Source organism: Sorex fumeus, unplaced genomic scaffold (genome assembly GCF_029834395.1).
Source record: "Sorex fumeus unplaced genomic scaffold, SorFum_2.1 ptg000028l, whole genome shotgun sequence".
Classification (NCBI taxonomy): domain Eukaryota; kingdom Metazoa; phylum Chordata; class Mammalia; order Eulipotyphla; family Soricidae; genus Sorex; species Sorex fumeus.
In genome coordinates, this window is record NW_026606085.1 from 5,130,423 (window position 1) to 5,152,996 (window position 22,574).

At 52.5% G+C, this 22,574-nt stretch overlaps 1 protein-coding gene and 2 non-coding genes across 6 annotated transcripts; all 3 read right to left on the reverse strand.

The window, feature by feature from the left end:
- Positions 1 to 5,897: 5,897 nt before the first annotated feature.
- TRNAS-CGA (transfer RNA serine (anticodon CGA)) lies at positions 5,898 to 5,979 on the reverse strand. Its single transcript has one exon. It is a non-coding gene; the product is annotated as a tRNA-Ser (tRNA).
- A 377-nt stretch (positions 5,980 to 6,356) lies between these two features.
- TRNAT-AGU (transfer RNA threonine (anticodon AGU)) lies at positions 6,357 to 6,430 on the reverse strand. Its single transcript has one exon. It is a non-coding gene; the product is annotated as a tRNA-Thr (tRNA).
- Positions 6,431 to 7,116: 686 nt separating this feature from the next.
- PER1 (period circadian regulator 1) lies at positions 7,117 to 22,391 on the reverse strand. 4 transcript variants are annotated; one of them, XM_056115012.1, is made up of 23 exons: positions 22,320 to 22,391; positions 16,333 to 16,740; positions 16,120 to 16,218; positions 15,872 to 16,026; positions 15,660 to 15,781; positions 15,371 to 15,572; positions 15,169 to 15,220; positions 14,918 to 15,060; positions 14,385 to 14,463; positions 14,203 to 14,309; positions 13,877 to 14,030; positions 13,682 to 13,790; positions 13,462 to 13,590; positions 13,162 to 13,267; positions 12,901 to 13,069; positions 12,682 to 12,812; positions 12,274 to 12,453; positions 11,489 to 11,710; positions 10,076 to 10,686; positions 9,512 to 9,698; positions 9,114 to 9,303; positions 8,690 to 8,843; positions 7,117 to 7,935 (listed from the first exon to the last, which is right to left on the reverse strand). In XM_056115012.1, exons 2-23 carry the CDS (start codon positions 16,605 to 16,607, stop codon positions 7,675 to 7,677), a joined length of 3,837 nt encoding a protein of 1,278 aa, XP_055970987.1. In that variant the 5' UTR covers positions 16,608 to 16,740; positions 22,320 to 22,391; the 3' UTR covers positions 7,117 to 7,674. The 4 variants fall into 4 exon arrangements, with proteins under 4 accessions (XP_055970987.1, XP_055970989.1, XP_055970988.1 ...); XM_056115014.1 differs by lacking the exon at positions 22,320 to 22,391 and adding an exon at positions 18,208 to 18,304 and having other exon boundaries at positions 11,537 to 11,710; XM_056115013.1 differs by lacking the exon at positions 22,320 to 22,391 and adding an exon at positions 18,208 to 18,304 and having other exon boundaries at positions 8,690 to 8,840.
- Between the last annotated feature and the right edge of the window lie 183 nt (positions 22,392 to 22,574).

The following is a 22,574-nucleotide window of genomic DNA, read 5'->3' on the forward strand; positions in this document are numbered from 1 at the left end:
TAAAGCAATATCACTTTAGTCAGCTTAAATGAGATCCCCATACATAACCAAGTACTTTCTACAGGTGAACCAGGAATGTACAGTTTGAAGATCAGAGCTGGAGAGAGTATGGGGGAGCATCAGGAACTAGCCGGTGGGGCCAGAGTGCTATATGCAGGTAAGGCATTTACCCTCCCAGTTCAATCCCTGGCATCCTCCTGATCCCAGGAGCACTGCCAGGAGTGATCGCTGAGTGCAGAGCCAGGAGTAGCCCCTGAGCATTGCCGAATGTGCCCTCCCACCCCCACTGTTGCCACCAAAATAAGCTAAGGAGCCAGATGGCTTTTTACTACTAACACTGGAGCACCTAGGAAGAAAATGTGAAAGAGCCCAGATAAGCCAGGTGCCCTGGGGTACCCCAAAATTGAGGTCATCTTGAGAAGGAAGGATTGGGAGAGAAATCTAGTATGATCAGGTTGTTGTCACAGAGGTTTGCCAGCCACATAAGACTTCTCATTTAGCCACACCTGCAGAAATGGTGGAGATTATCATTCCTGGGTTTCGGCACCAAAAAAAAAAAAAAAAAAAGAAATGGTAGAAATTGGCAAGGGGCAGAAGGATACTCTCCCAGGTGCATCTGCACAGAATCAGAAGGTGCTGGAGAAAACCACAGGTCTGTTGTCTGTGCACATGGTATGCATGAGTGTCTGGGTCTCCTTTTCCCGGTGGCCTTCTCAACTTTGTGCAGTGTGTCTGGAGTTGGGGGAGGGGAACTCGTGTCCCACACGTGCTGATCCCCTACAGTGAACTGAGATGGCACAGCTGGTCAGAGCGTCCTAGTTTCCCCTCCCCTGCTGAGATCTCCTCCCTCCTTCTCCTCCTCTTCCCCTCTTCCCCCAATCTCCTCCCCTACCCCAGCAGGCCCGGGTTGCTGAGCACTCAGCTCCTCCTCCTTTGTTCTTCAAAGAGAGGTCTGGCTTCCTGAATCCTGGGTAGGGGAGTCCCTGGACTGTAGGATCCTGGGGAGTTGGGGGTTGGGGAGGAAGACGACCAGGCTCCTGGGTCACCGGTAGAATTGGAGTAGAAAACCCGTCTATGCCCAAACAATACAGACAGTAATCCCTAACCCATGGATCAGACATTCATGTAGGAAAACTTAAAGGATTTATACAACTTACCATGTGTCAGATGGAGAAAGATGAAACAAGGGGCTAGAGAGATACTATAGTGGGTAGGGCTCATCCCATATGGTCCCAGGAGTGATTTCCTGAGTGAGAGCCAAGGAACAACTCCTGAGCGTCACTGGATATGGGCACTCCCTCAAAAAAAAAAAAGTGAAACAAGGAAAAGGGATGTAAAGTGGGAACTTTAATTTTAGATAACACAATCAAGGAAGGACTCTTTCAGAGAATAAAATTTAAGAGATAAGGGGCTGGAGAGAGAGCAAGGATGCTTGCCTTGCACTTGGCCAGCCCAGGTTGTATCCCCAGCATCTTATATGGTCCCCCAAGCACCACCAAGACTAACTTGCCTGGTAGTCAGGGGGACAGAGAACTGCAGGGGAACGGGCTGGAGAAGAGGTAGCAAGTGCAGAAGTTATTGGAGATGAGAACTGGGTCATAAGAGACTGATCTGGGGCTGGAGCGATAGCATAGTGGGTAGGGCATTTGCCTCGCACCCAGCCAACCCAGGTTAGATTTCCAGCATCCCGTATGGTCCACCTCCCACCCACCCCCACACAGCTCCCGCCAGGCCAGGAGTAATTCCTGAGTGCATGAGCCAGGAGGAACCCCTGTGCATCGCTGGGTGTGACCTAAAAAGAAAAAAAGAAGAAGAAAAGAGACTGATCATGTGGAACATTGCAAACTTGGAGGAACTCATTCATCCTTTCTTGAAATGAGCCGTTGCTTATGACCAAGCAAGGAAGGGGTTTGCCTTGCTTGTGGGTGACCCGGTTTGGACCCCAGCATCCCATATGGTCTGCCCTGTGTACCACCAGGAGCACTTCCTGAGTGCAGAGCCGGGAGTAACTCCTGAGCATCATCCCTGAGCATCACCGGGGTGTGACCCCAAAAAAGTCACTGGAGAACAATATGGCGGGGAGGGGGTGCCACACCCAGAAATTTACTCCTGGCAAGCCCAGTACATGGGAACCATATGCAGTGCTGAGGATTTCACACCTGTATTCACGCACTCTTTCTGGCCCTTGGAGGACAATTTAGCTCCTAGAGGAAATTTCTCTTTGTGTGTTGGACCACACCCAAAGTTACTCCTGTCTCTACAGGAATTGCTCCTGGCTGTATGTACGTGGGCACTATATGGGACGGTTTAAACCTGGAGCACTGCATGCAAGGCAAGCACCCTACCTGCTATACTATCTGGCCACTGGAGGACTGTCCCTTTTCTGTTTGGCACTAAGATATATCATTTCAAAATTTCAAGTTACGAGGAACTGTGTGTTCTTTCCTCTCGGTCCATTGTTCACTTGTTCCACTTGCTTTATCACATTTCTCCAAATATATCTTGTTCTGCACCGTTGGGGGTAAACTGAAAACTCTCATGCCTGTAGTTACTGTGTATTTCCTAAGAGCAAGGGCACACACAGCACAATAATAGATACTAGACTTATCAAATTAAAATGATACTATTATTTAAACCCCAATCCACATTAGATGTCCTTAAATTCTTCAGTTGTGTCCTTCAGCAATTTTTCTCAAATTGGATTCAGTCCAGAATCCAATCCAGGATCTATTCCATGATTGCACATTACATTTGTTATGTCTTTCCAGTCTCATTTAATCTGGAAGTATCATCTAGTCATTGTCTGTCTTCCAATTTTTTAAATTTATTTTAAAGTTCAAGACCTTTGTTTTGTTGACTAGCTTCAGTTGGATGGTCATGTCTCTGGATGATTAACTTTAGGTTATTCAGGTTATGCCTGTTAGGCAGAAACTATAGCAATGCCGTCTGTCCGTGGTACATCCCCATCAGAACACACATGGAATGGAAGCTGTCCTAATACTAAGATATTGACTTTATGAGCCTAGGCTCATCTGCCAGGTTTCTCCTGACTAGCAGAATGTAATCTTTGAAAATTACTTTGAGGGATTGGAGCAATAGCACAGAGTGTAGGGCGGTTGCCTTGCACATGGCCAGCCCGGGTTCGATTCCCAGCATCCCATATGGTCCCCTGAGCACCGCCAGGAGAGATTCCTGAGTGCAAAGCCAGGAGTAATCCCTGAGCACCGCCAAGTATGACCCAAAAAGCTAAAAAGAAAAAGATACTTTGAGATAGTTTCTATGATCAAAATGTCTACTATTTTAGTGTTCATTATTTGTAATGTCAGTATTCGAAGCTGGCAGCTTGATCTAAAATTTTTTCTTCTGAGTGCAGAGCCAGGAGTAACCCCTGTGCATTGCCGGGTGTGACCCAAAAAGCAAAATAAATAAATTAATTAAAAATAAATAAAAATTTTTCTCATTTGTCTGTACTGATACGAATTTAGGAATCTTACTTTGTCCAATGTAATTTTATCATAGGATACTTTTATGATAGGAGGCCAGAGCCATAGTACAGCGGGCACATTCCTTGCACACAGCCAACTCAGGTTCGATCCCCAACATACAGTCCCCCAAGCCCACCAAGAATTATCTCTAGCATCCCATATGGTCCCCCGACCCCACCAGAAGAAATTCCCAAGTGCAGAGTCAGGAGTAAGCCCTGAGCATCAACATGTGTGGCCCAAAAGCAAAAATAAAAAGTTATTATTAGTTATAAATTAATCCATTATAATAATTTAATGCTCAGGGTCCATGAAGATAGCACAAAGATCTAATATGCATGCAAGTTTGAGCTCTGGCACTACAAGACGCCCTTGAGCATTGCTAGACATGGCCCAAAAACAAAAATTATTTGATGCTTAAATAGTCTAACATTTAGTTAATGGGAGTGCCTTTGGCTGCAAGCCTAAGCAACTGTCTTTTTTATATACACCATTTTTTAATTCCCATGCCTCAGCCCTAGTATCAGCCTTTTCTCTGCTCAGGACTTACTCCTGGCTCTGTGCTCAGGGATCACTCTGGCAATGCTCAAGGAACCATATGTGGTACTAAGGATCAAACCAAGTTCAGCTGGGTGCAAGGCAAATGCCCTACCTACTGTACTATCTGTCTGGCTCTATGGTTTGTTTTAGAAGATATTTAGTGACCAAGATTTCTGAGTTTGGTATTCTCATCACTATTGTGTATCATTCTTCTAGCCTCTCCATGGCTAGAGCTAGCAAACATAAAAAGGTAAAGGCCCTCCCGTTGATCATCGATTTGCTCGAGCGGGCCCAGTAACGTCTCCATTGGAGACTTTGTTGTTACTGTGTCTGGCACATCGAATACGTCACGGGCTGCTTGCCAGGCTCTGCCGGAACTTGCCAGGCTCTGCCGGGCAAACATATGTATTCTATATTACACACACACACACACACACACACACACACACACACACACACACACACACACGTTTCTGTATACATCAAAACCATGAGTTCATATTGATACTCCATTGGAAGATTTTGAAGAGAAGAATGACAGAAACATGACAGATTCATGTTTTACAAGAATCAGTTTGTCCACTGTGTTAAGGGAAAAACTTATCAGGAAAACAGGGAACAAGAGCAAAATTCAGGAAATAATGTTGCAACAATCTGCTAAGATGAGACTGGTTTGGAACCAGGGTATAGTGATGAGGTAGTGAAAAGTAGAACTAAACATTTAGAAACGTTTAGAAATGGGAAGCGAGCAGGAGTTTGGCTGGAATATTTCTGTTGTGATTCCCTTCCTGTTAGAGATCAAACTAGATGTGATAAGGAGAGAGAAGATATATGCACCTGTGATTCAGGGAAGAATTCTGAAGCTGAAAATTTGGACTGTATTAATGTATACTATTAGTTCGTATTTTAAATCATGAGATTGGATATCACCAAGAATGAGTGCAGATAGAGATCATTTGAGTTTTGGGGAACAGTCTGAAACATCCAGAGATCTAGCAAAGAACCACCAAAAGAGTCTGTGAATAAGCTGCTAATGAAGTAGAAAAAATACCATACAGCTGTGGTATCCTGGAAAGCAAATAGAGTGATTCTGTGAAGAGAGAGTGAGCCTCTGTGTCAATTGCTAAGCCATGGTTTAGCAATATAAAGATCATTTGGTAAGAGCAGCGTTAATGAAAGAAACTGATGGCATTTGATTAGAGATGATTCAGGAAGATGTGAAATTGGAGACAGTGGGTAAAAGGTAACTTGTTTGGTCATAGAGGGGTACAGAGAAGTGGAATGACTGGAGGTGATGTGAGGGAGGTACTAAATAGCTTTTGTTGTCTTGTTTGCTTCAAATTGAGATACATTTCAGTATGTTTGCAGGCTAGTGGAAACAGTCCAGTCGAGAAGAAAAAATTGATGATATTGGCCTCCTTGAGAGGACCAGGGGAAATGGGAAATCCAAGTGTAAGGATTGGTCTTAGTACAGTAATGAGGAGAAAGGAAGAATATAGCTCAGACTCTCTCTGGAAGTGCGATTGTGGGGATAAAAAATTTTTTTTTCACATGCCATACTGACTCAGCGGCACCAGAAGTTGAGAAGTCGAAGGAACCCTCTGTTTGGACACCTAATATGATTGCCGATTTGCACTGAGTTTGGTGGCATTAAGACTTAAAACTGCTGTGAAAGGATTTTGCAGGATTTCCTTTTGAAAGAGCAGCAGCAGGAATCTAAGACCCGCAAGAGGGCGCTCCCGGGCTGGTCCTCGTTGGCTAGAGAACCTAGGTCCTAAGAGCCTCAAAATAAATGAGGGATCTGTTTCAAGAGAAGAAAGCGCCGCAGAAACAAAAGAGCGACCAGTCCGTCCTACTCGATCCCAAAACTACCAGCGCTGTGAGCAGGATTCGAACCTGCGCGGGGAGACCCCATTGGATTTCGAGTCCAACGCCTTAACCACTCGGCCATCACAGCCGCATGTAGTGCTGCATCTGCGGCACTATAGCTGCCTGTCATCAGGCCCGCCCGCTTCGCGCCCCAGAACTGTGTTGCGCATGCGCCTTTTAGATCGTACAGGAGAACTTCCTTTACTTGCCCCGCCGATTTCCCTGTCTCTCCACCCTGAAAAGAACCACAGTGCATCGACTAAATTAGCCTGAGCCCGATCCCAACACCCCCTTTATCTGACAACCAGGTAAGAAACCCCGCTTCTCCCTGGGTTATGAGAACACGCGTCCAAATGCACACTAAAAGTGCACCGGAATGAAAGCTCAAAGAGGATTGAAGCAGGAACAATCTTTCTAAAGTCGAGATAAAGCAGCAGCAATAATATACCTCCTAAGGCAAACCGTAGGCACCGCTGGGATTCGAACCCAGGATCTCCTGTTTACTAGACAGGCGCTTTAACCAGCTAAGCCACGGCGCCGGCATGTAACCTGTCGCACCTAGAGGTAGATCTGCTATTAATCTGCTCCGGTAAAGCAATTACAACAGTGTAACAGTGTCTGCCCCTTTCAGTTTTCCCTTCTCAAGTTCTGACCGACACTACACCTTTTTCTTCCACGCCTTCGGATACCAACATGACCTTGAGAACGGATACACGGCTCTGGCTAACCTTTAGTCACCTAAACCGACCTGCTCAAAGCCAACCCTTATGAATTACCCTCAATTGCTTCAGAGGACTACCAAGTGAAGTGTGTTCTCCCCGTCTTCAGGGGTCCATTACCCACGTTGGAGCTTGCCCCCAAGTTGCCTCTCATCTCTCTTGTGAGACAACCCCAGCTATGATAATGCTACAGGTGAGAGTAGGGGTTCAGTATGGTGACAATGTTAGCAGCAAGGTCCTTCAATTAGAAAGTGGACATAGAGGGGGAACTGGGATGTGGCTCACTGGTAAAGTACACGCATGGGTTTGGCCCCCACCCTTTTATTTTTGCTGCAAAAATAAAAATAATTCAAAAAACATAGAATGGTGGGAGGGGGAGAGACATGGATACCCTTAAGGAGAAAACGGTCCATTCTATCTTCTCCAAGCGGGGCGATACCTCCCTACAAAGCTCCCCTCACCCACCCCAAACTTCATCCACAAAGTCATTTTTTCTTTTTGTATTAAAAAAATAACAGACACGATATCAAAAACACAAATGCCATCGGTAGAGGTACAGCTGAGAACGTCTGGGTCCCACCTGAGAGGCAGCACCAGGGACTCCATGGTCCACCAACCTCCCCCACCCTGGAGCAGCTAGGGGTACAGACCACCACTGGGTCCTGCTTGGGCCTCAGACCTTCCTCCCATCAGAAGGAAGGAAAGAGGGCTGTTCCCCCCAATAAATAAGTGTAGCCCAACCCTTGGAACCCAGACTTGGCCGAGCAGGTTTTGGGGAAACCACTTCAGCAGCTTGCCAGCAATGTTGTCCAGGTGAAGGCGGCCTCCTCTCCAGGGGGTACAGGTGAGGCTACTCTGAGCTGGATTGGAGAGTTCCAACCTCTGTTCCCTAAGAGGTCAGAGGCAGCCCCTGGGTCCCTGGCTGGTGACAAGGGTCTCTGGCTTCCTACAGCGGCAGTTGCTTGGGCAGTTTTCTATTGGTTGGTCCAGCCATATATGAGTTCTGAGATTTGGGGCATGGAAGGAACCTTCTCACGCCCTCCTAGAGATGGCCCAGATGTAGTTTAGCTTGTGCCATTTTCTGTGGCAGTTAAGGCTCGACTGGATGAGCTCCCACCTTGTTCTTCCTCCTCCATGGCCAAGTCCTGAGAGCTTGGGACCCTGGTCCCAAATTGGGTCTGGGTCTCATTTCCACCTTCACCAGTGCCGCCACCCTCGCCTCCACCCTCCTCCATAGGCTCCAGCCCCAGTCCATCGAGTTCCGAGAAGAGTGGGTCATCATGGTGGCCACGGTCTTGGGTGCTACTGCCACAGTCCACACAGGCCTTAGAAGGAAAAAGGGAATGAGTGAGTCACACAGAGTTCTCACTGCTGACCTGTCACCCCAACTCCCTGTCCTGCAGTCCAAGAGTATATCCCCAAAGTTATCGTCTAGAAACAACGCACCTGCGTTGGAAAAGCAAGGCTGGAAGATGAATTTTACCTTATGCTGATATAGGAGAAATTCTGAAACGACCTAAATAGCTCATGTGGTTAATACTTTATAACCCATTATAATACTCTATAATACTTCAAAGTAACACCCTAGGGGGAATAGTACAGCAGGCAGCACACGGCAAACCCAGCATCCCATATGGTCCCCCAAGCACCACCGGAAGTGATCCATGAGAGCAGAGCCAGGAGCAACTCCTGAACATCACTGGGTGTGGCCCTCAAACAAACAAAATCACATTCCAGAGGGATAATACAATGGTAGAGCATTTGCCTTGCATGTGGCTGAATTTGGGTTCTCATATGGTCCCTTGGATCCTGCCAAGAATGATCCCTGAATGCAGAGCAAGTGTAACCAATGAGCATAGCCAGGTGTGGCCCAAAAACCAAAAATAAAACATTCCAACCATGGTGACGGGGCTCACTGGTAGAGCACCATGTGTATGCAGCACTGGGTTTAACCCCCTGCAACAAAAATCAAAACAAAACTAAAAACAATGATTCAAGGGCACAGAGATCGGACCCTAGCTTTATCCCTTCAACTTGAACAGTTCTTTCTTCTCCTCACGCCCAGAGTTATCCTCTCACCATCACATCGAGAGCCCGAGGCAGTTGGCCCTTCCAGACCCAGGAGTGCACGGCACCCAGCTCTCTTCGCTGCTCTTCTGAAAATCGCGGCTGCTGCTTCTGCATGGCCCGGAGCTGCTCCCGATCCTTTTTCAGTACAGAGGCCATGTCCCTGCTCAAGAAGGGGGTTCAGAAGGGAAAGGCTAGAAGTGGGGCTCAGCGTTCACACTCTTCCTGCCAGTGCCCACCCGCTCCTCATTCTCCTCCCCTAAATTCACACTCTGGGTTTCCAGAGTTTTCAAGTCCAGAAGAGCTGCCCGCATCCTGGAAGAAACTAATGATGGAGCTCCCATGAGTAAGGGTAAAATGGGAAGCCCTAGAGCAAAGCCAGTCCCAGAAAAAAATAAAAAAGCCCAAACCAGCCTCTAATCCCTCGGAAACTCACCTGGAGGGCACCTGGTACGTCATCATGACATGCTGGTCAGCATTGGCCATGAGCAGCCAGATGGGATCCTGGAGCACATACTTGATGACCTGATCCCCGGGCTCAACCCTACCCTGGGCAACTCCAGCCTCCGCCTCAGAAGAGTCGATGCTGCCAAAGTACTTGCTTGTGTGGCTGCTCTGACTGCTGCCTGTGAGGCAAGAGCAGGCGGAGACAGGCACCTGGCGTCAGAACGGCCCGTGCTCCCAACTCCCAGAGCCTCCTAAGGCAGCTTTCCAGGCCGCATAACCAGGCCGCTGGCCTCAGCCTGGCCCCAAGGAGCTCAGCCAACAGCAAGCCTGGTCTCCCCATACCTGTCACTGTCCTACCCCAGGAGATGCCGGAGGGCGGACACTCACGTGTGATGCTGGCTGAGGTGCTGCCGCCCTCCTGAGAGCCTGAACCAGATCCAGGGCCCATGGCGGAGCCCAAGGAGCCCGAGGCAGCAGAGCCTGTGCCCGAGTGAGAGTCCACCTGCAGCAGCAACTCCAGCAGGTCACTGGAGCCCGAAAGCGCGTCCTGATTAGAGGACTCGGTCACCTCCACCTGAGGAGGAGGAGTAAGGACAGGACAGGGATTACTTCTGCAGGTCGATTACTTCTACACCCAGCCCAAGTGGTCTCTGTTCTCACTCCATGACCGTGGGGCCAGGACAAGAGAGAAAAGAAGTGAAGGGATGCGGCCTGGAGCCCTTTCCAAGTGGCAGATGTGCTTTCACAGGTACTGGGTTGTTTTTGCCTCCCACCAGACAGACAGGACAGTGCCCACTCATTCGGAAAGTCAGCAGGGGGCTCCCACCCCACAATTCCATCTGCTGGAGACTGAAATGGCAGGCAGGCAGACAGAGCAGGAAGAAGCACCGAGTAGAGGAGCACGGGGCTGGGTGGGGGCTGGAGAGAGGGTGCAAAGAGGTCAGTGCTCACCAGTCTGGCCTCTGGCTCAGCAGCCTCCTCACTGGGAGGGGGGGGCCCAGCACTATCCCCAGAGCCCCCTGCAACAGCATCCCCCTCCACTCGGGTGGTCTCCTCAAGCTGCAGCAGATTTAGCTGGAGTGGGGAGCTACATCTCGAATTGAATAGTGGAGCTTCTGGGCGGTGAGTAGGGCTGGGGGGCAGAAGGGGCAGAGACGAAGGAGGAGAATGGGAGGCAGGAGTCGCAGGCCCCTCGGCAGAAGTCTGGGGCATCCCACAAGGGTAACTGGTTGGCGTAGGGAACAGACAGTTAGGGAGTACCAAGGCCACCATTGGGGTCACCAGGGGGGCAGAGAAAGTTGTAGAGGACATGGATGTAGGGGAAGGGGGAAGAGGTTGGGAGCCTCCTCGTGGAGAGAATACTGGAAGAGGGTAGGGCTGGACCACAGCTGGGAAGGGAGTAGTAGCTGGTGGTGGGGCCCAGGGGGCAGAGGATGGCATAGTTGAGGGGTGGGAGACATAGCAGGGGGCTTCGGTCCGGGGAGTCTGGTGGTGGCGTGAGCGCTTGGCTTTGGATCGGCAGTGGTGTCGGCGGCCAGAGGGCTCAGGGCCGTGGTGGCAGCCTGTGGGGAGAAACCAGGGTTATCCAGAGACTCAACCTAGGGGGTTAGCACCCAGGCCACCCCACCCCCACTGGCCTAACATGCTGGCCAGGGAGAGGGCAAAGTCCCCTAGAGAGAGTCTGGTTCTCTGGCTCACTAGAACAGAGGGGATTCAAGGAGGTTGGGAACCCTTCGGGAAGCATCATAGGAGCCAGGGAGACGGGTACTCACTGAGAAAGGAGTTAGGATAAGGTTAATGAGGGGTAGCATGGAGGCATGCACGCTGACAGGGCTGGAGGCGGGTAGCTCCATGGCTGAGTGGGCAGCAACTCAGGTCTGTCTGCCCAAATCCTTAGGAACCACCAGTCTGGGTCCTACTGCCAGTCAAGGCCCTGCTCTGGCTAGCTCACAATGGAGCAAGAAGCCTGGGAAAAGCCCCATCCTGTGTCTACCTGAAGAGCCCCTCTCTGAGCAAGTTGGAGGGCTGTCATCTGCCCTCGGAGTTCAACCCCCTCCCGGGGGGTCCCAGCCCTTCCTACGTAGAGCTCTCGATCATCGACAACTTGAGTTTGTGGCAGACAAACTTCCTGCTTGCGCCTGAAGCCTTCCATGCTGGAGATCTACCTGCCTGCCTCAGGACCAGCCCTGCCCGCTGCCCTCCTTGCTGAGAACTGCCACCCAGGGGGAAGGAGAGGAAGAGGCAAGTGAAGGCCCTGTCCCTCTGATGGGCCTGGCTTCCTGGAACAGGTATGTCACCCTCAAGACCCCCCTTTTCACCCAGCAGTCTGGCTTTAGACTGACTAATGGGTGGCTACCCGCTCACCAGGGGCCGAGGGAGCCATGGAGGAGCTGTGGAGGCCACGCAGCCTACCCAGGTCACGGAAGCGGCTGAGGAAGGCCTGCTCCTCCTTCTGTGTGTGCAGGGACAGAACTGCCTTGGTCAAGCCCACTGGGCGGTAAGCATCTGGGACTGGGTCAGGGGCTACTGCAGGGCTGAGGGCTGGGCCTGGAGCTAGCCCAGGCAGGTCCTCCATCATGACGATGTCTGAGGAAAGGGAAACGGGAAAAAGGTTATGGAGTTATTTTTGACCCAGATTAACAAATCACCACCCCCTCCCCGCCCAACGCTTGGCCATCCCGACCTCTGCCTACAGACCAGCCTGGGTCCCTTGCATCCCTCTTCGCCTGAGAACGGCTGGTCCTCTTTCCATGCTAAGAAGTCCCCGGATGAGAGTATACCCAGTCCCCTCCCCTCCTCGGGTGACACTTTCAAGATTATTTGAGAAGTACCCCCTTTGCCTGTCCCTCACACATTTTTCAGGTCAATGTCCAGAGACCCTTAAGGAAGAGGTTTTGATAGTTCCGATCTTCAGAACCCTACGCAGTCAGCAACCCAGATCTGAATCCCCCAGACCGACTGTGAACCCACAGGAAGAACACAGGCTGCTGGATGGGGAGAGGTGAAGCAGTACAGGTTGGCTGGGGTGGGCAGCAGAAGCAGCAGCCTGAGCTAAGAGGCCGCAGGGGCGGGTGAAGGTCAGCAGGAGGGAGCTGCGGCGAGGGGAACCAGTGGAGCCCCGGCAACGGCCCCTCATTCCATGCCCATACCCGACTCCGGGGGCTTCTTGTCTCCCACATGGACGATGGTGGAGCTGAAGCTACACTGACTGGTGATGGACACCACGCTCTCTGCCTTATTGGCCAGGGCGAGCGGGCTCAGGGCGCCACCCACCACTGGCTCCTTCCGAGGAGTGGCCCCCTCCCCAGACAGCACTGCTGATGCCGGATCTGTGCAGAGAGATGGCTGCAAGTTACCACCCTCGCCCCTCCAGGAGATTAAGAGGTCATATCCCAGGGCGGTGGGTAATGGGTTTAAAAGGCAGGGAGGAGTCTGGAGATTTGAGGGCTGAGGATGGGACAAGGAACAAAATGGGGCCCCAACGCAGAAACAGAGAGACAGGCTCACAGGAAGAGGACAGGGCCGTGAGTGGAGTACACACTGAGGGGGTCTTTTACCTTTCCTGGCCCCCACAGGGACTGGCCCTGTCTTCTGCTTGTCATCATCAGAGGCTGAGGAAGCAGTACAGGAGGAAGAGGAGGCACATTTACGCTTGGTCGTGCCGGGGATGCTGCAGCTCTCTAGGTACCTGTCAGTGAGCAGAGGAAAGACATGAAGGCAAAGCCTGGAGTGGGGTGCAGGTAGGACCCGAACAGAAAGGGCCAAATCGGTCTTACCTAAGAATGCTGTCCAGGCAGTTGATCTGTTGGTAGGAACAACCAGAGGCTTCCTTCCTCTCTGCCTCCTCAGGGACCACAGCTAGAGGGGCCTGGCTGGAAGGAGCAGACTCCAACTCGGGGTCTGGGGACCGGGAGGGATAGGTCCTAGCTTTGAATACGCCTGTAGCTGGAGAAGAAAGAGTAACATTTCTCTGGGTTCAGGGTGAAGGTCACAAGACCTGCAGATCTCACTCCTCACCTACACCCTCACCAACTCACTAGGGAGGCGGGGCCGGTTTAGTGGCCGGGTGCGGGACTCAATAAAGACCTGCTGGCCCTGGTGCTTCACCAGATGGACATCCTTACAGATCTGCTGGAAGGTCACCTGTGGGACAGACAGAACAGCCTCAGGGTCCCATGTGGCAACACACTGAGAGTTAAGCATGAAGGCAAAGATGAGAGCAGAACAAAGAGGAGGAGAAGGTGATAAGGTCAAGCTCCTCTAGGACTGGCAGGACTGATTCCTAGGAGAACCTGGGACTGGGAAACCAGAGGGTGAAGGGAAAGAGGGACACTCACCGGGGCAGGAGGGCCAGGCCCCTCGGTGTCTCCCCCGTTGCTCTCACTGGAGGAGCCAGGGCTGAGGAGAGGGCCTGGGGAAGTCACAGGACCAACTCCACAGAGCCCTGTTGAGGGGCTGTGCACAGGCTAAGGCAAGGAGAGTGACGGGTTAGGAGTCCACATGAAGCTCCCCTCCCCTTCCACACCCCCCAGATTCTCTCCTCTCCTCAACACAAACCTGTAACAGCAGCCGATGGATCTGCTCAGATAGTTCCTGGATATCAGGGTCAAGGGATAACGCTGGGCTGGGGGTAGGAGGAGTGAATACATCCTCATTCAGAGGTGCCCTGTAGGGTGGGGAAGTGTAAAGATGAGCCCTCTCACACAGGGTCCCCCACCCCTCAGGGCCAGCTCTGGGTGATGTCCCACTTACGTGCGTACTTTGTGGCGGCCTAAAACAAAGGCTACCTTTCGGCTCCAGGGGTGCACGAAGCCAGCCCAGCTGGTATCCATGGTGACATACTCCCCATTCCGGGCACAGAAGCGAATGGGGGAGTGATCAAAGGGCTGGCCCGCCAGCTGCAGGACTGGTTGAAATGGAAAATGGGGTAGCCATCAGCATGAGGGGCTGCTAAGGGGAGGAGCACCTATTGGAGTGGAATTCAGAAAGCCCAAGCACGAGGGAGAGGCAGGCAACTGCTCGGCTAGTTGCAAAGTCCCGGAGGAAAAAGAAGGCGGTGAGCAGAACGCAAGACTCACTTTTCTTGTGGATGGCCAGCATAAGGGGTCGGTCCTCGGGATGCAGAAACAGAAGCACTGGGGCCCCCAGGAGGTCCTGAGGGAGATAGCCCAGCAGCGGGGCAGCCCTGAAAGTGAAAGAGTCATCAAAGTGACAAGACCTCAGCCCTGGATTCCCATTTTCCTCCAAGTCCTGACCTCACCTTTCATCCACATCCTGGAAGAGGCAGCTAGGAGTGTGCCGTGTGGTGAAGATCCTCTTGTCAGGAGGGATTCTAGGAGCTGCAAACAGACAGTGTGGCTTGCCACTAGGGTTGATTAAGAAAGATCCAGTCCCTCAGCCTTCCACACTACCTGGGCTGAAATCCTCCAATATCTTTTTGGGCCACACCTCAGGGCTTACTCCTGACTCTGTGCTCAAGGGTCTAAATGCAGTAGCAAGGCAAACATCCTCGACGCTGTGCTATTTCTTTGCTCCCCCCACCCCCAAGCCTTCCCTGGGCCTTCTAACCTACAAAGAGAGTATGTTCAAGTTTCTTTCAGTAATAAAACTGAAAATCAAGGTAATTCTTGGCCCTCAAACTCTATCTCTGAAGGGGGCTCAGATCTTATCCTGACAGAACTCTGTTCCAGAGTGCTAAGGGATTCCACCATACCTCCCAGACTTATCCTGCCTTGCCCCAAGCCTGGAGAACCAACCCTGATCTGCATACGCCCCAGGCCGTATTGACCTTACCTTCATAACCAGAGTGGATGCGCTCTGCGATAAGCAGGCAACACGGCTGAGCAGGGGCTCCATCTGAGACCCGGATCTTGGTGACATATGGAATTAGGCGGAATGGCTGGTAACGAGGCCCTGGATCCCGGTCAGGACCTCCTCTAGCAAGAAAGAGGCATTAGAACTATCAATAGAGGGTCACTGATCCACCTCATAGTACACAGGGCAAAGAGGTGGGGAGGATGTTTGATCCTGCTTCCCACACCTACCTGATACGGCAGAAGACAGACTTCTCCTGGGTGAAGTCCCTGGCGCCTGAACCTGGGACAGATCAGAAGAGAAGTAAGCCCCGCTCTCCAGCCCTTCCCTGGCTGAGAAGAACCCAGCAATAAAAACTAAGAGGGCCCTGAACAGTGCTGGCACCTTTCCTCTGACTGATCATTCTTCCCTCCAAGCATTTGGGAACCTCACCTGCTGAAGTCCCAGTGCCCCAGATGGGCAGACGGGATGGAGCAGTGGAACCATAGAAGATGCCCACATCCTGGGGAGCCAGGAACTCTGAGAAGCGGGCCCCCTGGAATACATCCCGCTTGCAGCGTAGCAGGATACCTGCTTGCTCCGAAATGTAGACAATGCGGCCTGTCAGGAAGGAGACAGCCACGGAGAAGGTGTCCTGGGCAGAGGGTGAGGACAAAGGCATAGTCAGGAGCTGTGGTGAAAGGCAGAGGGGGCAAGAGGAGTGAGGCTTGGCTACACTGACCTGGTTGCGAAGTGTGTACTCAGACGTGATGTGCTCCAGTTCCTCCAGAGTATAGGTGGACATGTCCATAACACAAGGCTCCCCCTCCTCCAGGCTCCACTGCTGGTAGTACTCTTGGTTGGCTGCCAGGTGAGGGAAGTGGGGTGTTCAGTGGGGCCCGCCTCACCATAGTAGCCCTGGACCAGGACCTTCTGCCAGGAGGCACCACTCACCCTGCACCTGCTTGACACAGGCCAGCGCATACTGTAGTGTGGCCAGAGTCCCAGAGCGGCCCTTGCCCCGGCGCTCTGGCGGCAGTCGAAGTTTAAGCTCCCGAAGTGCTGTCATGAGTTCCTTCTGAGTCCTTGCCCGGGCTGACTGCTCACTGCTGCAGAGCCCACAGGGAGGGGGAGGGCAAAGCATTAGCCCGAGACCACGGCCTGGACCTCAGGCGCCCTCCCCCAGCTATCACCCCACAAACCTGCAGCCACTGGTAGATGGGTTGTCCTGCTCTGAGCTGGCACTCAGGAGACTGTAGGCAATGGAACTGCTGGGTGGGGACGGACTCTGAGAGTTTGTACTAAGAGAGAAGGAGTAGGCCTGAGGTGAGGGGGAAGTACCCAGCAGCAAGGAGCCTGTCTCCTGGAGCACTAACCCATGCACCCTCGGGCCCTGCAATACCGTCCATACATACCTCTTGCTGCTCTCGGTGGTCTCCAGCAGGGCTGAGTCCTTGCAATTGCCCGAGGAGGAGCTTTGTGAGCTCCGCTGAGACGCACCCCTCGACTCTGGCCCGTTGGACTCATTGCCACTTGAGCCATTGCTATTGGCATCCATATCATCAGCCAGGTTGGGGTCTGGACAAGGCAGACGCTGGGGAGGCCCAGGGGAGGGGGTCCCTCCAGGACAAAAGGATTCCCTGGTCCTGGAGTCCCCCCCCCCATCAGCCCCTTCTTGGGCGCTACTCATGTCTGGGCCATGGGAGGGGCAGAACAGGGACAATGGAGAGGGTGCACAATGGATCCACAAGGGAGAGCCGGAAGGCCAGGCTGAAGTGGAAACCAAACCCCTGAGAATCGAGAAGCCCGATCGCAGTCAGTACCTGGAGAGGAAGATCAAAAAGGCAGGTTTGAGAAAGCTGGACTCCATGCTGACCCTCCCCAGTCTTCTTGCTCCTGGGACCCCAGCCTCTGATTGGAAACGTAAATTATTTCAGATCCCGCTCCCCCCCTTAAAAAAAAGGCTGATGGTTAAAAGAGGCCTCTCTTGCATCTTACCCCACTTCCCCCGCCAGTAAGGCCTCGGCGAACAGAGACAGAGTCGATTAAAATTATGGCAGCGGGCCGAGGCCTGGACACTTTCCATCCCCCAATTCTCCATTTGGTTCCTACTTTGCCTGGGACTCCAAAGCTCTGTTTCGAGAGGTGGCAACCTCCTATATTTAGGCCTCCTGGCTAATTTTATCCGGTGTGGGAAGGGCGGCACCACCCCCACTGCACATGCGCGACTTGCAAGCGCCCCACCACGCGCTTCCGCCGCCGCTGCTGCCGTTGCCAGGGAAACGGACGTCAGCAGCTGAGCTCAGCGGTTGCTGGAGGGACCACAGCAGGGTGGGAGGGGTGACCCCTCCCCCATTTCTCAGAGGAAGCACGGAAGAACCCACTCCCAAACTGGAGGGTGTGGCGGGGGGGTCACCCACCTTTATTAGAGCCTCAGTTCCAGGGCAGATGGAAAAAGGGAGGCCCTCGGGGTTCCTGGGGCGGGCCTTGCTCCAGAGAAACACACAACTGCCGGGCCCTCGGCGCAAAAGGCCCCCGGTCTGGCTCCAGGTCTTTTTAGTCTGGATTTACAGCCTCTCCTTCCCTGGCCCCGGCTCTTGTCTCGCCGCCAGTACCACGGCCAGCATCTACCATTGTTAAGGACCCAGAAATTCTCTCTACCCGGTCCTCTACTCCCCTAGTCACACACCACCACCCAACCCCCATCCAGGCAGGCACACTCAGCTCGGAGCAGGGTTCTACAGTTAGCCCACAGTTCTTCCCCGACTCCGAGTCGACCACACCCCCAAGCCCCCGAGCCTTTATTGAGCGCCGGGAGAAAAAAAGAAAGACTGGCCAGGAGCAGGAACTAGCGCCGAGAACGGGATGTTCCAGGCCGGACCGGCTGACATCACGACAGGCGCGGGGCCAGGGAACGAAAGGGAGAACCCGGAGAGCTTGGAAGGCCTGCAGGGGTCCTGATGCTCAGGCAAAACCAGGGACCCTCCCCCAAAAGACGAGCAAGGAGGCAAGAGTAAATCTGCGGAGGGTCCGGTGTGGGGCCAAGACAGCCGGGGAGAAAGGGGCGATCGGCAAACGCTAAGTATGGTAAGCAGGTCAGGAGTTCGGACACCCAGAGCAGAGTTGGGGAGAACACTTGGGGCACCACGGACAGGATGGCGATGGTCAGTCACTGGGAGGTAGGTGTGCCGTTCGAGCTCTTAGGCCGAAAGCGGCACAGAAGGCTGAACGTGAAGGGGTTCCGGCTCGCGATCGCAGACCTGTCCCAGAATGGCCTCGTAAATGCCTACCTTTTCCGAGCGAGCGCCTCTTGCCCACCGCCGTTACAGCCCGCCGCCGAGTGGGAGCTCCGCGGGGCCAGGAGGCGGGTTGCATAATGCCAGGCACTGCCCCTCATTGGCCTCCTGCCAGCAAGCCTCAGACCCCGCCCTGGATTGGCTGAGGATTTCGTCCTGGCGCCTGATTGGCTACTAGCTCTCACTGAGGTCACAGCTGTGTCACACACACCGGCGCACGTGGATCTGGGTGCTGGCGCTAGACTGAAGGGCCTCAGACACCACCACCCAGCCAATGGGCGCAGGATGTCTTGCACAGTGAATAATGGAGGGGAGGAAAACTAAGCTCACCTGGGTTACCATAGGTACTTAAGCATTCTGGGCCCAGGATAGATAGTACAGCGGGTAAGGGCCTTGACTTGCACATCAAACCCGAATTTCATCACAAGCATCCCATGTGGTCCCCGAGCCTGCCAAGAGTGATCTCTGAGGGCAGAGCCAGGAGTAAGCCCGAGTACAGCCGGTGTGCCCCAAACACAAAACCAAAATATTTAATTAAAAAAAAAAGGAACTACATACTTTCTGAACTGACCAGCCTTGTAGAGCCTTACTAGGGATGGAATAAAGACCCTGAGTGAGAGGTGGGCTAAACGATCAGATGACTGGGCTAGAAAGGTGGGGGTGGGGAAAACAAATCTGGTGTAGCCTTTCCTGGGTTCTCCTCCCCAGCCTCATCATAATAAAAGTTATTTAACCCAGGCCCTTTCTATGACACTTGAAATCCTGTGAATAGCTAAAAGCACAGGTAGGAGGCTGAGGAAGAGTCTTGCAAACAAAAGACAAGATATGAGTACCAATGGAGGCTGTCTGGGGGAACAAAGACAGGTGCTTCTGGGACCAATCATAGCAAAAGTCTCCTGGCAGCCTACTGTAACTAGTACTTCTCTCCTAAGGATGCAGCCACCCACAAAACTGCCCCCAAACTGGAGGCCAGGAAACCAGGGCTAGCAGAAACAAAGAGAACACTGACAGCAGAGGCCAACTGGGACCCTAGACAGAGAAGAGTGAAGTGTCAAGAACTTCAGATACATTATAAGAAGCCAAGGCTTTCCCTCCACTGTATTCCCAATAATAAATATGGTGATTTTATTGCTAATAAGAATAGACAGGGAAAGACTGAGCAATAGAGAATGGGCTGAATTTTTAAGGATGAACAGAACATTGCATCCAAAATAAAGAACAGGGTCCTCTTTGGGGGATTAAAGTAGCAGTTAAACCCAGGAAAATTACCAATTAAAGACACACCTCCCTTTCCCAGAAACTCAGCCGAGTTCCTCTTAGAGCTCCCTGGAAATATAGGTGATAATCGAAGGAGACCCCAAGCTGATTCTGATATCATGGATGATGCGCACCCCTTACTCTATCATGAACTCTACGCTTTCTTTTAAAATTCTATTTGCCATGGGCGGGGAGTGGTAGTGGAAGGGCTCTGTGGAAAAGTTGGGACACCAGGATGTTGTCCATAAAATAGCCTTAAAAAATAGCCTTACAAAGCAAGGAGACGAGAGAGGTAGCACAGAGGGTCGGGTGCTTGTCTTGCATGGAGCCCACCGGGGTTCGATCCCTGGCACCACATGACACCGCCCCCCCACCTCCAAACCCACCCGGGGTGATCCCTGAGCACTGAGTCAGGAGTAAGCCTTGAGCACACCAGGAGTGCCCTACTCTCCCACCCACAAAAAAAAAAAGGAACAAAAGCTTTGGGAGTCTGTATTCTCTGGTCTCTGCCACTAGAAAATGTCCTCCAGCCCGTGTCCTGAGACCCTGTCCCTTTTCCGCTTTCAGAATTTCCCTGAAAACCTTTTTCTTCCTCTTCAGTAACACCGGTAGTCTCCGCTCTCCCACCGCTTCCTCCTTTTACATAGGAAAAAGAATCGTGCGCGCCCCGCAGCCCCCACCTGCCCCCGCGGGCCTGGCGATCCTGCCTCACGGTCCCCACAGTAACCGAGCCCCGCTTCCGTCAATGGAGGAGAGGGGGCGGGCGACCTCGGCCGTGACGTCAAAGCGGAGGCCGAGGGCGGAGCGACGCGCCGGGGAATGTGGGGTAGGGAGGCCCGAGAGGCAGCGGTTTGGGAGGCAGCCAGGCCTGGAGGGCGGCGGCCAGCGCACTTGGGAACATCATGTTCTCCTGGCTAGTGGCCCAGTATATGCACCCAGCCGAGGCTTCTCCCCCAATCCAAAGACTGCTGTCCTGTTCCTAAATCAAGGATTCCTGAGAGAAGATTAGGAGAAGGAGTCCTCGACCCCGCCCAGGAGCCCAATCCCAGCTCTTTATTCCAATCAGGGCGTCTGCCTACAGTAGGCTTGATCCTACAGGTCCCGGCACTGACTCCCCCACCCCCGCCCCACCCCCATTCAAAACTAGACCCTTCTGCTGGCCCCTACCAAAGAGGCAGGCGGGGAATTTGGAGGCCCAGGTCTTCCCTTTGCTCATTCCCTTTGCTCATTCCCTAGTGGCCACCTATGTGCATAATTTCTTGTTAGAATGGCAGCAGAGGGAGGAGTGGGGAAGAGAATGGGTCTAAGATGAGGAAACCGAATTGGAACAGAACAAGTGTCCCAGTCTGGGGCCTGGATCCTGGATCCTTGGAGAGGGATTAGGATTGGGGACAGGACCTGAAGACAAGTCACAGAAATTTATGAATTTGCAAATAGTTCCCAACCACAATATTCTCACTCTGTCACTGTTGCTCTTACACCCAATAGCCTTTTATTTTGTAGCTGATTTTTTAAAAAAATCATTCTAAGGACTTCATCATTTCTTATCCAATCCCTGGAATAACCTTGTGCGATGGGTATCCATTATTATCTCCATTCCACAAGGAATTCTTACGGCTCCGAATTAATAAACTTTGCCAAATTGCCTCACTGTATGTTCTCAGACTCTTACCAAATGGAGCCTAGAGTTCAACCTGAGCTCTTGACAATTGGAATTCTGGTTACTTACCCTTCAGGAACCTGTGAGCTATTATGCAGTACTGAGGTACCTGGATGTTAAATACCCTGAGGACTACGAGTTCCTGGAACACAGACTGCCTCCCACCCTTTCTCCCTTTGGCCAATCTGGAGTCACGCAGGCTTCATTCCCCCCACACACTGACTCATCACAGCCTCGATTTTCACATCGTCAGGTGATCATCCAGACAACCACCAGTCCCAGATATTTCCTAGGAATCCCATTTCCTCACTTTTTCACCTTACTTCACATGACCACTGTGGTTTCTACAGACACCAGTGCACCAATCTGGTGTCTCTTCATCTTCAAGAGTTAAAGACTCTGGGTTGGAATGTTAAGTACAGCAGGCAGGGCACTTGCCTTGAATGAGACTGACCCTGGCACCTCAGATCATCCCTCAAGCAGAGCCAGGAGTGATCCCTGAGTGCAGAGCAGGGAGTAAGCCCTGTACTTCATAAGGTGTGGCCCAAAAACAAACAAACAAACAAAAGGATAAAATAAAACTCATCCGTAGCCAATATGAACAAGGACTACCTCCCTCTCAGGACCCAAGAGTTTATCTCCCACCTTGCTAGGACTGTTCGGAGCCCCACCAACTCAGATTTTATACAAGAGACATCCAGAGCATCCTGTAACAATGCAAACTGTAAATCATCCCTGGTCAAACCATAACGTCAGTCCTTCGGTACCTACCATATGCTCTACCAGGGTCTATTATTCAGAGAGCCTGCCCTTTTCAAGGATTTCAGGTGTGTTAGCCACACACCCAAACGGGAGGCACCAACTGGACCACTCCCGACCGGTTCAAAGGGTCTCAACCCTGAACTCCGCAGGGGAGGCACTGCTGAGGGTTTCTGAGATCCACTCGAGGCAGGCCGGTGTCCTAGTATACTAGGGCGGTGAGAGAGCTGTTGTCACTGGCTCTACATCCATTCTTCACGCTCTCTGTTCCCCACATCCGTGAGGGCTCCTGCTGCGGAGACCGAGCATTCGCAGGATTCGGGTCCCTCTACTGCTCCTAGTTACTCACAGGAACGTACCTCTCACAAAAACCCAGACCTGCAGCCGCTTAGCGGCTTCCTCCCTCCGTTCCCATCCCCACAACACTCACCACCAGGTGCTTCCGCAGAACCCGACGTCTTCACTACTAAGCCCACGGCCACTAGGGCTTGCTCCTCCCGGCCCGCCCGCCCTCAGGGTGCCCCGCCCCGCCCCTCAAGCGTATTGGCCTGAGGACTCCGACCCATGCCCGCGCCGCGTGCGCCCGCGGACCCGCAGCGCAGCAGTCATTGGCTCCGCTGGTCGCTGCCATCTCCTCATTGGTCAGCTTGCAAACAGTCAGAGACAGATCCACGTGAGGGAGGGG

Bases quoted from the DNA above. Each gene is read 5' to 3' on its own strand.
- PER1 (XM_056115012.1), bottom strand. From the start codon at position 16,607: ATGAGTAGCGCCCAAGAAGGGGCTGATGGGGGGGGGGACTCCAGGACC. The intron at 13,268-13,461 runs GTGAGTGTCCCT...TCTGTCCCACAG, and splicing joins GGCCTGGCCCTCCTGCCCCG to GTGACCTTCCAGCAGATCTG. The intron at 10,687-11,488 runs GTGAGCGGGTAG...TTCTCCCCACAG, and splicing joins CATGGCTCCCTCGGCCCCTG to GCTGCCACCACGGCCCTGAG.